This window comes from Oncorhynchus masou, chromosome 33, assembly GCF_036934945.1.
Source record: "Oncorhynchus masou masou isolate Uvic2021 chromosome 33, UVic_Omas_1.1, whole genome shotgun sequence".
In the NCBI taxonomy this organism is placed as follows: Eukaryota; Metazoa; Chordata; class Actinopteri; order Salmoniformes; family Salmonidae; genus Oncorhynchus; species Oncorhynchus masou.
In genome coordinates, this window is record NC_088244.1 from 38,390,561 (window position 1) to 38,403,893 (window position 13,333).

At 44.5% G+C, this 13,333-nt stretch overlaps 1 protein-coding gene across 1 annotated transcript in view; it reads right to left on the minus strand.

The window, feature by feature from the left end:
- Positions 1–10,738, minus strand: part of LOC135528493 (zinc finger protein 385A-like) — a 108,441-nt gene extending 97,703 nt beyond the window's left edge. The window contains 1 exon segment of the mRNA XM_064957609.1: positions 10,411–10,738. Within this exon segment, the coding sequence (XP_064813681.1) occupies positions 10,411–10,420 (10 nt within the window). The 5' untranslated portion in view covers positions 10,421–10,738.
- Positions 10,739–13,333: the final 2,595 nt, after the last annotated feature.

The following is a 13,333-nucleotide window of genomic DNA, read 5'->3' on the forward strand; positions in this document are numbered from 1 at the left end:
GCTCTAATTCACTCCCCCCTGTCATGCTGAGATTCAACTATGTCAATTGGCTTTGATGTGGCCAGCAGTAACGTGATGGCTGACACTCAGCCACTACAACATCAACTACTGGAGGAGGGGAAGGAAGGGAGAGGAGAGGAAAGAGACCTGAGTGACATGGGATCAATCTAAGCAGTAACCTACCACTGACATGAGTAGAGAGAGACAGTGTGTATGTACACACACACACACACCTGGGATCAGTCTCCCCGCTCAGAGATGAAGAACAGTACACCCCACTACTCTCCTGCCGTAGGCCAGAGAGATGCGTTCGAATGATCATGATAGTGCTTCTGTCTTCTCGAGGGGAGCACTGCCCTCGACAGAGACTACCGGGAGGTGAGGGAGCTCTGGGGAAGTGGAATGTTATGAAACCGTCCAGGAATTGGCAGCTCACTGCTTCACAACGGATAGGATTCAACCGCTTGAAAAAGAAGAGACCGACATGGCCGGTGTCATTTGTAATAGAACGTAACACAGCGGTCAGTGGGTGAAAGAGTCCTGTTCTACAGTTGAAAACGAGTGGCTTGATGCCTGACCAAGTACTTTCAAAACTTCTCAACGTGACATGAACTACGGAGGCCTCAGAGGATCAACAGTAACTGCATAACACAGGGCTCGGCATGAAGGATTGACCCGATGACCCATGGCCAGCGTTTTCTAATATCCTTTACAAGCAGCGTTTTGAAAAGAGCTGTGGTATTGAGTCTTTGCATAAGAAAACAGAACAGGCACTTTAGGAGAGTGACTTACTATAAGGTGCTGACTGACTAAGTGATGTAGCTGAGGCAACAACACAGCACTTCAAGGTACTAATGGATTACGGAAAGTTTGTGACAGAGTTTGATAAAAGCGTCAAGAAATAAAATCCACTCGGTAATTACAAAGTCTGTGGCATATTTGCATTCAGATTTCCACATTGGGCCTTTGTTCTCAAGTGTTTCAATTATGCTTTTTTTTCTATGGGGGAAAGCCTTGAGGGACAAACTGTGCCGATGTCACGATGGTAGACAGGCAGGGCCCTGGCCCCGGATCATTTCGTGGAGTTGGATAATACCGTTTTTTACAATCACTTTGGCACTCATTTAAGAACCTTGTGGTCATTTTTCAAAACTCTAGACACAAAACTTAAAACGGTCATCACTTGTAACACAGGCTGTCCAGTGTTCAAAACATTGCATTGTGCATTCATATCTTTAAAGAAAGCATGTTCTTGCAGAATCATTGGTTCAGATAACTCATTTATCATGAAATACCATAGGAACATTCATGTAGATCACCCACACACAAGATATATCACTGTGTAGGTGTTCATACAATCATTAAATATACTAGTACAAAATATGTGATACATGTTTCATTACGGTACTACACGTAAATACATCCCTGTAAAGGACTAGTAGAGAGAATACTACAGACACAGTGGAATCATTGAACAAAATCTGAAATGTATTGATGAAATACCATAAAATCACAACAGGTTTCTTTGAATCAAAGCAAAAATAATTATCTACAAAAAAGAACAAAAACTACAGTAAAAACTCACCTGGCTTACTGTAAAACATCACTGCAGTGTGCCTCACCTGGCTTACTGTAAAAAGGATTGATTACTGTACTTTTATATTTCCCTCAACTCTGTCTTGTGGATTTGGCCACAGGTTCTCATCCACAGCACAATGGATGTTTTCATTAGCCAAACATCTTGGGAAGAATCTTCGGGCATGGAGAATCCCGGCCTGACACTGGTCTGCCGTGATGTCATTGCATATGTCATCCATGGCCTGGAGAAGGTTGGTTTGTTCGTGAAGGTGCCTATCATATCACCTTCCACCTTCACGTAGAGAAAGATTTCTCAATCGGGTCAAGGAAAGTATGGGGGTAAGTAGGTTTGGTTGAATCATTGTGGCTGCCTCATTGTCATGCCATGATTTACGACCTGGTCTTCAACTATCGCTCGGATTTCATTGGACACTCTTTACTGTTGTTGCCGCTGTCTTGGTTCGTGGCCTTGTCCTCTGCCACGTTCTCCTACACCACTCAGACGAGGCCCACGGCCACCTCTCAGAAGGGGTGCTTGTCCCCTGCCATCCATTTGACCACCAAGTCCTCCTCGTCTTCCTCCTCCCACTGCTTGACCTCTATTGTGACCTGGGTCACCTGCCAGCTTCATGTTATCGCTATGTTGTTGTAGGTGGATACCACTGATTTCACTATATACTCGGACCACAATGTGAAATCAATCATCAGTAATGAGTTGGCAGTATTGGAAAAGCAATTACAAGGGCCTGCATACATACACATACATACACATACATACACATACATACACATACATACACATACATACACATACATACACATACATACACATACATGCACATACATACACAGGTACACCTGTGTGTTAACGCAAATAGCCTGCTCCTTCGAACAACAAATCATGTGGCTGCCTGCAACTCCATATATAGAGTATGTAGAGTAGAGAGCTTTAGTTGTTGTTTGACCGAACATTAGAACGGGTAAGATGCGTAATCTAAGCAACTTTGACCGTGGTATGATTTCTGGTTCACACATGGTGGTTCTAGCATCTCAGAAACAGATGCCCTCCTGGGATTTTTACGTACTACAGTCTCTAGAGTTTACAGAGAATGGTGCGTTAAACAAAACACATTCAGTGAGCGGCAGTTCTGTGGGCAGAAACACCTTGTTAATGAGAGAGGTCAGAGGACAATGTCCAGACTCATTCCAGCTAACAGAAAGGCCACAAATGCTCAAATAACAGCCGTTTAAAACAGTGGTGTGCAGAAGGGCATCTCTTAACGTACAACATTGTGAATAATTTAGGCTGTTGTGGGGACAAAAGGGGGTTCTACCCAGCACTAGATAGGTATACCTAATAAAGTGTCCGGTGAGTGTACGGTAATGTCAAATCTGAAAACATGGTCTGGAAAAATGGTGCATGGGACATAGAAACAGTGTCTGATAAAGAATGATGATGATGACATAGATAATTTAGTCCAATTGGTTCATGTTCCACGGTAATTGGTGTCAATGGATCTCGTTATCCTGAAACTTTCATGATCTAAACATGATCTAAACATGGTTGTTCGTCAGTTTCCATAAAACTATGCATTAAGAGTAATGCAACAGTTAGTTATCATTTTTGAGCAGTTGTATCAATTGAGAGTTAGATCATTGTAATGAAATGAATAGACAGACATCTCAGATGTAGTGTGTGAATTGCATTTTGAAATGGTATTACTGTGATGTTAAGTAGTGCCATTTTGAACAGGTGATTTTAGTTCAATTAACAAATTATCTTAGCTTCATGTGCATTGTATCCAAGCAATTGGAAAAACTGTTCGAGTTTTGAAAAATGTGCATTTTGATCATCTGTTGTGAGTTGTGTCTAGAGCTTTGAAAAATGACATCGAAGTTCTGAAATTAGTGCCAAAGTGATTGCAAAAAACTGTAATTGCTGTGTCATTGTGATCTGACACCAAGGAGAGACAGCTGTGTGTGTGTGTGTGTGTGTGTGTGTGTGTGTGTGTGTGTGTGTGTGTGTGTGTGTGTGTGTGTGTGTGTGTGTGTGTGTGTGTGTGTGTGTGTGTGTGTGTGTGTGTGTGTGTGTGTGTGTGTGTGTGTGTGTGTGTGTGTGTGTGTGTGTGTGTGTGCGTGTGCGTGTGTGTGTGGCAACAGGACAGCCATAGACGAGAAATGCTGAGCTGTGAAAACAAACACATTTCTGAGAGAGAGAGAGAGAGAGAGAGAGAGAGAGAGAGAGAGAGAGACAGATTAAGAGTGTATTGTTATTTTCCATTTTGTACTTTAACTATTTGCACATCGTTGCGATACTGTATATAGGCATAATATGACACTTGAAATGTATTTTGTGAGTGTAATGTTTTCTGTTCATTTTTTGATTGTCTATTTTACTTTTGGTTGATTATTTATTTCACTTGCTTTGGCAACGTAAACATGTTTTCTCATAAGCTATGCAGACAGGTTGGTCTGTGAGACTGATGTGCTATGAAGACAGATGGGTCTGTAATGGACACACTAACCCAAAGACAAAGAGACAGATAGACCACCAGATAGATATGCAGCACAGCACATTGCCCTGAGCTGAAGCACGGCTCTGACTCAACCAGACACACAGACAGGCTTGTAGCTCAACATGCCCAAATGCTGCTGCGGCTGTCTTTGTAGGACAACCATTTTTGGTTCTAGGTAAAAACCTTTTCACCCAACGGAGAAGAATGATAGAACCCTTTTTGGTTCTAGGTTGCACCTTTTTTTCTAAGAATGTTGGACAAGGCCTCTTGTCTATGGCAGAACCCTTACTAGTAGCCTCAGGCCTCCAGGTGCAGTCAATGGGGGATGTGGCAGCTGATCACAATACATCTAGAGCCACTTTGAATAGGCCGGGTATCTCCACATCAGGAGGAGTCCAGTGAGCCCAGTGATCATGTTACCCATTATATGCTGCAGTGATGTTCTTCCTCCCATCCTCTCCTCCCCCTCCTCTGTTCTCTGATCCAGATGACAGCAGCAACAACAGCTCCAGACCCCCAGGCGTGGTGCAGCACAGCCCAGGCTTGGTGCAGCACAGCCCAGGGGAGAGACAGTGAGGACAGAGAGAGATGCAAATACATCCTATTCACTTAGCACCAAACAGAAGAAACACTGAAACAGGGAGGAATTACATTGCTCAATAAGACCTTGCTCAATAAGAAACACAAGTGTTCCCTTTCTGTTGCCAAACGTTTTGCTTTGGTGTGCCGTAATGAACATGACCATGGTGTGGTGTATGGGTGACTGCTATTATCAGCACCGTCAGCGTTGCCACTGTAGCCAACGAGCTCTGTGCAAGGGACCCTGACATTTAACAAATAGATATACAGCATGTAGAACACCAAGGGCGTAGATATATGTGTAGTAGAACATCAAAGGCATAGACATACGTGTAGTAGAACATCAAGGGCATAGACATATGTGTAGTAGAACATCAAGGACAAAGATACATGTGTAGTAGAACTTCAAGGGCATAGATATACGTGTAGTAGAACATCAAGGACAAAGATACATGTGTAGTAGAATGTCAAGGGCATAGATATATGTATAGTAGAATGTCAAGGGTATCGATATATGTGTAGTAGAACATCAAGGGCATAGACATATGTCTGTAGAACATCAAGAACAAAGATATATGTGTAGTAGAACATCAAGGGCATAGATATATGTGTAGTAGAACGCCAAGGACAAAGATACATGTGTAGTAGAACGTCAAGGGCATAGATATATGCGTAGTGGAACGCCAAGGACAAAGACACATGTGTAGTAGAACGTCAAGGGCATAGATGTATGTGTAGTAGAACGTCAAGGGCATAGATATATGTCTGTAGGACATCAAGAACAAAGATACATGTGTAGTAGAACGTCAAGGGCATAGATATATGCGTAGTAGAACGCCAAGGGCATAGTCATCATAGAGGGTAGTTATAGGAAGTTGAGCTCAAGGTCAAATGTAGAAACAAGCGAGGCAAATGAAGCAAATTACCCATGTACTAATATCCACTGATGCATACACACGGTACTATACGCACATACACGCTGTACACACACACACACACACACACACACGTACATTCTGTTTTCCTATCTTGTCTAATGCAATGTGTCGCCTTGTCGTAGAGTTATGTTATCAGAGCTGAACAGAATACTATCTACATAGTAAATCAGGATATCAGAAGGAGATCAGCTGATCAGACCGTGCAGACGCTGTGAAGGTCATTAGAATGACATTCGCGTTTTCACCGCTAAAACAACCGGAAACGTATAAGCCAACAGAGACTGAATGTTAATCGGTACTATTAAAAGGGTTCTGACACGCAACGCGTGAGATAGACAAGAAAACCATGGTGAACCAAACAGTTGAGATTACAATCGACAGCAAAAAAGGATAGCGTCTGGTTATCTTAACCTCATCTGCAAAGGTGGTGGATAGATTTTGTGGGCCAATAAATGTGAGGAAAACCGCCAAGTCCGACTGCATTTCAAAGGTGTATTGTCACCTTGTAGGCGCAAATGGCATCCTATTCCCTATGAATGTAGGGAATGGTTTGCCGTTTGGGATGCACTCTTTCAGTCTGGTCCATACTGATCTCACAGAACCACAGAACTTCACACATACACAGCAGCATGCAGGCTATTATGAGCATATCATACTACATATTGACAATAAATAATTGTCTGATATCTCCCTTGTTTTAGTGTGATATACTAGTGACACAGTTACGTATTGGGATATGATTTTGGGTGATATATCGTATCGTTTTGACAACATCGCAATATTATGTTTGTGCTCGTTGTACCGGCACCAAACCTCCAGGATTTTTCCTTCATAGCTTGTTTTCAGACACATTTCAGTTGAACGCATTCAGTTGTACAACTAACTGGGTATCGCCCTTTCCGCCTTCGTTTTAAATAGAGAGACCATTTGTTTTCAGCACTTTTAAAAATGTTTTCTCATGTCTCCTCTCTTGTCCCTCTGCATAAGACATATGTTGAGCAATATGTTTGAAACATCGAAACGCAATAAAATCACAGAAATCTAATTGCAATACATATAGAATTGTAAGAATCGCAATACATGTGGAATCGTAAGAATCCCATCATATAGAATCGAAAGAATCACAATACATATAGAATTGTAAGAATCACAGTACATATAGAATTGTAAAAATCACAATAACATATAGAATTGTATGAATCGCAACATATGCAATTGTAAGAATCGCAATACATATAGAATTGTAAGAATCCCAGTACATATAGAATTGCAAGAATCACAATACATATAGAATAGTAAGAATCGCAACATATGCAATTGTAAGATTCGCAATACATATAGAATTGTAAGAATCTCAATAGAAATATAATTGTAAGAATCACAATACATATACAATTATAAGAATCCCAATACAAATATAATTGTAAGAATCACAATACATATAGAATTGTAAGAATCACAATACATATAAATTGTAAGAATCACAATACATATAGAATTGTAAGAATCACAATACATATAGAATTATAAGAATCTCAATACATATAGAATTGTAAGAATCACAATACATATAAATTGTAAGAATCACAATACATATATAATTGTAAGAATCACAATACATATAGAATTGTAAGAATCACAATACATATAGCATTGTAAGAATCCCAATACATATAGAATTGTAAGAATCACAATACATATAGAATTTTAAGAATCACAATACATATACAATTGTAAGAATCACAATACATATAGAATTGTAAGAATCACAATATATATACAATTGTAAGAATCACAATACATATAGAATTGTAAGAATCACAATACATATACAATTGTAAGAATCACAATACATATAAAATTGTAAGAATCACAATGCATATAGAATCGTGAGAATCGCAACACATTTCGTATCGACACCTAAGCATTGTGATAATATCGTATCGTGAGGTCACTGGCAATTCCCAGCCTTTTGCTATACATTTCATAATGTCATGGCAACAATGAAAGGAACCCACAACTATACAGGTAACGAATTAACCAATAAAGGCCAGAGGGGGTGTGGTATATGGTCAACATACCACAGCTAAGGGTTTTTCTTATGCATGACGCAATGCCTGGATACAGCCCTTAATAGTGGTATATTGGCCATATACCACAATCCACTGAGGTGCCTTATTGCTGTTATAAACTGGTTACCAACAGAATTAGAGCAGAAAAAATACATGTTTTGTCATACCCATGGTATTTGGTCTGACATACCACGGTTGTCAGACCATCAGAATTCAGGGCTCAAACCACCCAGTTTATAATATAAAACAGTATAATGTAGTATAATACATTTACATTCATAGAATTGAATTGAATAGAATTCAAACCAGTACTAGGAAATAGAATAGCAACTTAATGGGATCTCTACAATTCAAACTTGCCACATTCTATCATTCTCTATATGAGAATGAAAACGAATGGTGACATCATCAAACAGACCGTTCCACGTACAGATCAGAACAATTAGTCTGGAGTGAGTCAGCTGTAGTTAGAGGGTTAATGATGCTATTAACACATCTCCTGTCTCATCCTCATTAAGCTGGGCCTCTAGTGATCCGCACGCACGCACGCACACACACACACACACACACACACACACACACACACACACACACACACACACACACACACACACACACACACACACACACACACACACACACACACACACACACACACACACACTAGCGAGGCAGGGCAGAGCGCTTAAATGAGGCAGAAGTCAGGTACTCTGTCTGTCTGTCTTTCCCTCTGTGTCTCTCTGTCACTATTCTCTAAGCAATATGAACTCACACACCTCAGATGACATAACTCCCTATAATCATTACTGTCTCCTTGGAAAACATGCCTGGCGGGGAATAGAGGAGAGGGGGAGCGGAGAAGAGAAGAGGGGCAGAGCAGAGGAGAGGGGGAGCAGAGGGGAGAGGGGAGTAGAGGGGAGAGGGGAGCGGAGAAGAGAAGAGGGGCAGAGCAGAGGAGAGGGGGAGCAGAGGGGAGAGGGGAGTAGAGGGGAGAGGGGAGCGGAGAAGAGAAGAGGGGCAGAGCAGAGGAGAGGGGGAGCAGAGGGGAGAGGGGAGTAGAGGGGAGCGGAGAAGAGAAGAGGGGCAGAGCAGAGGGGAGAGGGGAGTAGAGGGGAGAGGGGAGTAGAGGGGAGAGGGGAGTAGAGGGGAGAGGGGAGCGGAGAAGAGAAGAGGGGCAGAGCAGAGGAGAGGGGGAGCAGAGGGGAGAGGGGAGTAGAGGGGAGAGGGGAGCGGAGAAGAGAAGAGGGGCAGAGCAGAGGAGAGGGGGAGCAGAGGGGAGAGGGGAGTAGAGGGGAGAGGGGAGCGGAGAAGAGAAGAGGGGCAGAGCAGAGGAGAGGGGGAGCAGAGGGGAGAGGGGAGTAGAGGGGAGAGGGGAGCGGAGAAGAGAAGAGGGGCAGAGCAGAGGAGAGGGGGAGCAGAGGGGAGAGGGGAGTAGAGGGGAGAGGGGAGCGGAGAAGAGAAGAGGGGCAGAGCAGAGGAGAGGGGGAGCAGAGGGGAGAGGGGAGAAGAGGGGAGAGGGGAGCGGAGAAGAGAAGAGGGGCAGAGCAGAGGAGAGGGGGAGCAGAGGGGAGAGGGGAGTAGAGGGGAGAGGGGAGTAGAGGGGAGAGGGGAGCGGAGAAGAGAAGAGGGGCAGAGCAGAGGAGAGGGGGAGCAGAGGGGAGAGGGGAGCGGAGAAGAGAAGAGGAGCGTTAGCTGCCTCTGAATCAGCCCCGGCATGCGTTAAACAATGTGGCCTCTCCTGAGCCGGAGCACATAGCAACACACACACACAGCGCAGCTCAAAGACCGACACGCATATAGTACAAAACCACACACACACAGCGTCTCGAAAAACACAAATGACAACACATACACACACACCCACACACACACACATATAAAACCCAATCTATGTAGCATGGGGACTTACAATGTTGCGGTATTAGAGCTCTTGTCCCCTGTAGCGGTAGTGAGTGCTAGTATGAGCTGACTAGCAGCAGAGAGCCTAGAAGGAAGGAAGGAAGGAAGGCTTCTTTCTCCCCTCACCCACATGTGGACTATGAGACTTGAATACTAAACAAGATCATGATGCATAGCCTATAATAGATACAAATGCATTACAGTGCGTGTTGGCGTACCTAGTGACAAACTATACCGCCGTAGCCTTATTCATACACAATTAGGATTTGCGCACGGAATTGTTCAGCAAATGTGATCATTTTAGGCACCCCACAGACGCCAAAGGAGAATGTCGAAATTCACATGTGACGATGTATCGACTCAACAACCTTCACACGTAACCTTCACATGACTATTGGTGCCCCAGCGAGTTGTAGTATGCGTAGCTGCATCTCTGTCATGGGCTGTTCTCTGAAACATCTCTCCTTCCTCAACCTCTCCTTGCAGGACAGACAGGGAAGGAAAGGAGAGGGGAGCCGGTGAAGCATGGTCACGTCATGTGACCCAACAGATCTTCACGATATGCTGCCGACACAATCACTTTGCCCTCTCCTGTCCGTCTGCCTACTCTAACACGTCGAACAGATGACTTCTACAATCCCAACCGATTCTGGATGAGGCTCCATACATTTGGACTGGTGCTCAGTAACACCACGACAGACAGCTTGGGCGTATTTAAGACTTTGACTGCATGAGACCGTTTTGATGGATGACGGTACTGTACAACAGGAACATTTGACCTCCCCAAAAAGAACGAGCTGCGGAGGGAAATAAACAACAAAAACTCACCCAAAATCATCCTATGACTTCTCCTTCTCACCGCTCCTCTCGTTTAACAGTGCTCCTCTCGTTTCCCCCCGTCTCTCTTTTTTCTCCAAGGGGACAATGGCTCCAAATTCTTTTTCTTTTTTCTCTCTCTCTCTCTCTCTCTCTCTCTCTCTCTCTCTCTCTCTCTCTCTCTCTCTCTGTCCTCTCTGTCTCTCTCTCTCTCTCTGTCTCTCTGTCTCACTCTCTCTCTCTCTCTGGAAAGAGGCAAGCAAGTCAGAGAAGCAGCAGAATTACATGTGATTGGAGACTGCTACTGCTATCGCTCCTACTGCTGCTCATGCCGTCTGTCCTCACCAGGTGACTAGCAGTATGTGGAGGAGGAGAAAAGGAGGAGGGGGGGGATAACGCTGGTGCAGTTGTGCTCTCTGTCTGTCTCAGGTAAGCCTGGGGACAGTTGGAGAGAAGAAGGGGGTTGGTGGACGTCAGAAAGAAGAGGGAGGGGGAGCTAACTACCCAAAGTCTAACTATCCAATCACAGAATGAGGAGCTACTGTGGCTAGATCTTCATCTCCAGAGAAGTCAGAAAATGCACTGGTCGTATAACCTAAAGGCACCTTACTTGCGTGCTCTGATTGGCGGCAGACTCGACAAATGGGAGTGTCGGCAGCCACTTGTCATCATGCAGAGTGTAAGTCACGATTGAGAAAGTGCTGGACTAATAATGTATGTGTGTCCCTCTCTCTCCCCCTCCAGCCCCCCTCTCTCGTCACCGCTCTGTCCAGAGTATTTGTCGGTGTGCATCTGCTGGGTTCCCTCGTCGTTTATTGCCCCTCCCCCTCATCCCTTTGCTCTTTGATTCCATGTGACTGTGGACTTATAGGATAAACTTGTTTTCCTCCTCTCTTCCTCTCCTTCTCTCTGTCCTCCTCTCACTTTCTGACCTGTCTAGACAAGGTTACGCATTCCGCCGCCCTTTCTATTGCCCTTAAAGGACAGGATTTGGACAGGGGGAATGAGAGAGAGGAGGATGGAAAAAATGAGACGGGATAGAAAGCGACAGAGCGGAGGAAGCGGGAGAAGGGGGGGGGAGATTAAATGAAATGCAAACTGACAGAGAGATGAAGAGATGTGGATTGACACGAGAGGTGATGAGGGGACCGTGAGGAATGAGACAGTGAGACAGAAGAAGAAGAGAGAGAGAGAGAGAGATGGTGGCATAGAAAGGGAGTTGAATTAAGCTGCAGTCCATAGCAATGAAGTAGCTTAACTGAGATATTAAAAACACACTGCTTGTGAACGAAAACAAGCAGCCAACTAAATAATGTATCTTGCTATGTCTATACTGAACTCATCCATTACTCAACAACTCCCCCGAAAAGACTCATCAAGGGCTAGGAGTGTAAGAGAAAGAAAGAGATAGAGGTGGGGGAGAGAGAGAGAGAGAGAGAGAGAGAGGGAGGAAAGGGGGAGAGAGAGAGAGAGAGAGAGAGAGAGAGAGAGAGAGGGAGAGAGAGAGAGAGAGAGAGAGAGAGAGAGAGAGAGAGAGAGAGAGAGAGAGAGAGAGAAAGGGGGGAGAGAGAGAGAGATGGAGGTAAGGGGGAGAGAGAGAGAGAGAGAGAGAGAGAGAGAGAGAGAGAGAGAGAGAGAGAGAGAGAGAGGGGGGGAGAGAGAGAGAGAGATGGAGGAAAGGGGGAGAGAGAGAGAGAGAGAGAGAGAGAGAGAGAGAGAGAGAGAGAGAGGGGGGGGGAAAGGGGGAGAGAGACGGAGAGAGGGAGGTGAGAGAGAGACCTTTTCAGAAGCACAGAGCCATGATGCCATTGAGAAGTGGACAGGCGGTTAAAAAGAAGGGCTTAATAAGACAGTGGGAAAATGTATCCCCTTGGGTTCCAAGCACAACAGTGCAGACACGTGGCCTAGGGCTAGCTAGGGAAACAAGCCTGTCTTTTATAGTGCCTTGTTGCCTTCTCTCGTCCTCCTTTCCATCTCTCTCTCTCTCTCTCCCTTTGTCTCAGGCTCTCTATTCCTCTCTCTCAAGTCCCTCTACCTACCTCTCCCCGTCTGTCTTTTTTTAATGCCTTCTCTTGTTCTGTTCTCTCCCTCCCTCTCTCTCCCTCTCACCCTCTCTCCCTGTCTCAGACTCGCTCTCCGTCCCTCTCTCACCTTGTGTCAGTCTCTCTCTTCCTCTCCTTCCCTCCTCCCTCTCGCTCTTCTCATGTCCTACTCTCTCTCCCTCTTTTTCTTTTTATCCCAGGCTCTCTATTCCTCTTTTTCTCCCTCTCCCCCTCTCCCCCTCTCGCTCGGTCTCTCCCTCCCCCTCTCGCCCTCTCCCTCGCTCTCCCTCTCCTTCTCTCAGGCTGGGGCAATGTGTGTGTGAGTCAGAGAGTCAGAGAGTGGTGCAGTGAATACTAAAGAGTCTGCCTGACACCTCTAATACCTTACTGCTGCACTACACAGGAGAAACACTCCACGCACCAAACACACACACACACACACACACACACACACACACACACACACACACACACACACACACACACACACACACACACACACACTCACACTGCTTTGTATGTAAACACACACAAATATTAGGAGCCACAAACACACATACAGACGTAGCATCTTAATTTGAGCCAGTTCGCTACAGCAGGAAAATAGTCCTGCAGCAAAAGGAAATGTGAATTATTATGTGGATTACAATTCATGGACATTTTTGTAGAGGAAAATCAAGTCTGATTTCAAAGTGGAAATGACCAAGCCTTTTTAAATGTCAAATACACTACACATTTTAAAGGTTCTCCTGTGACAGGGTGATCAAATGAAGCTCCTACATCTGTATGATACATACAAACATAATGCAACTCCAGTCAAACAAACTACAGAAATGACCTCGATGCTGCTGTGGGAAAGTAAAGTGTAGGAAAATCCATTTTCCACAACAGTT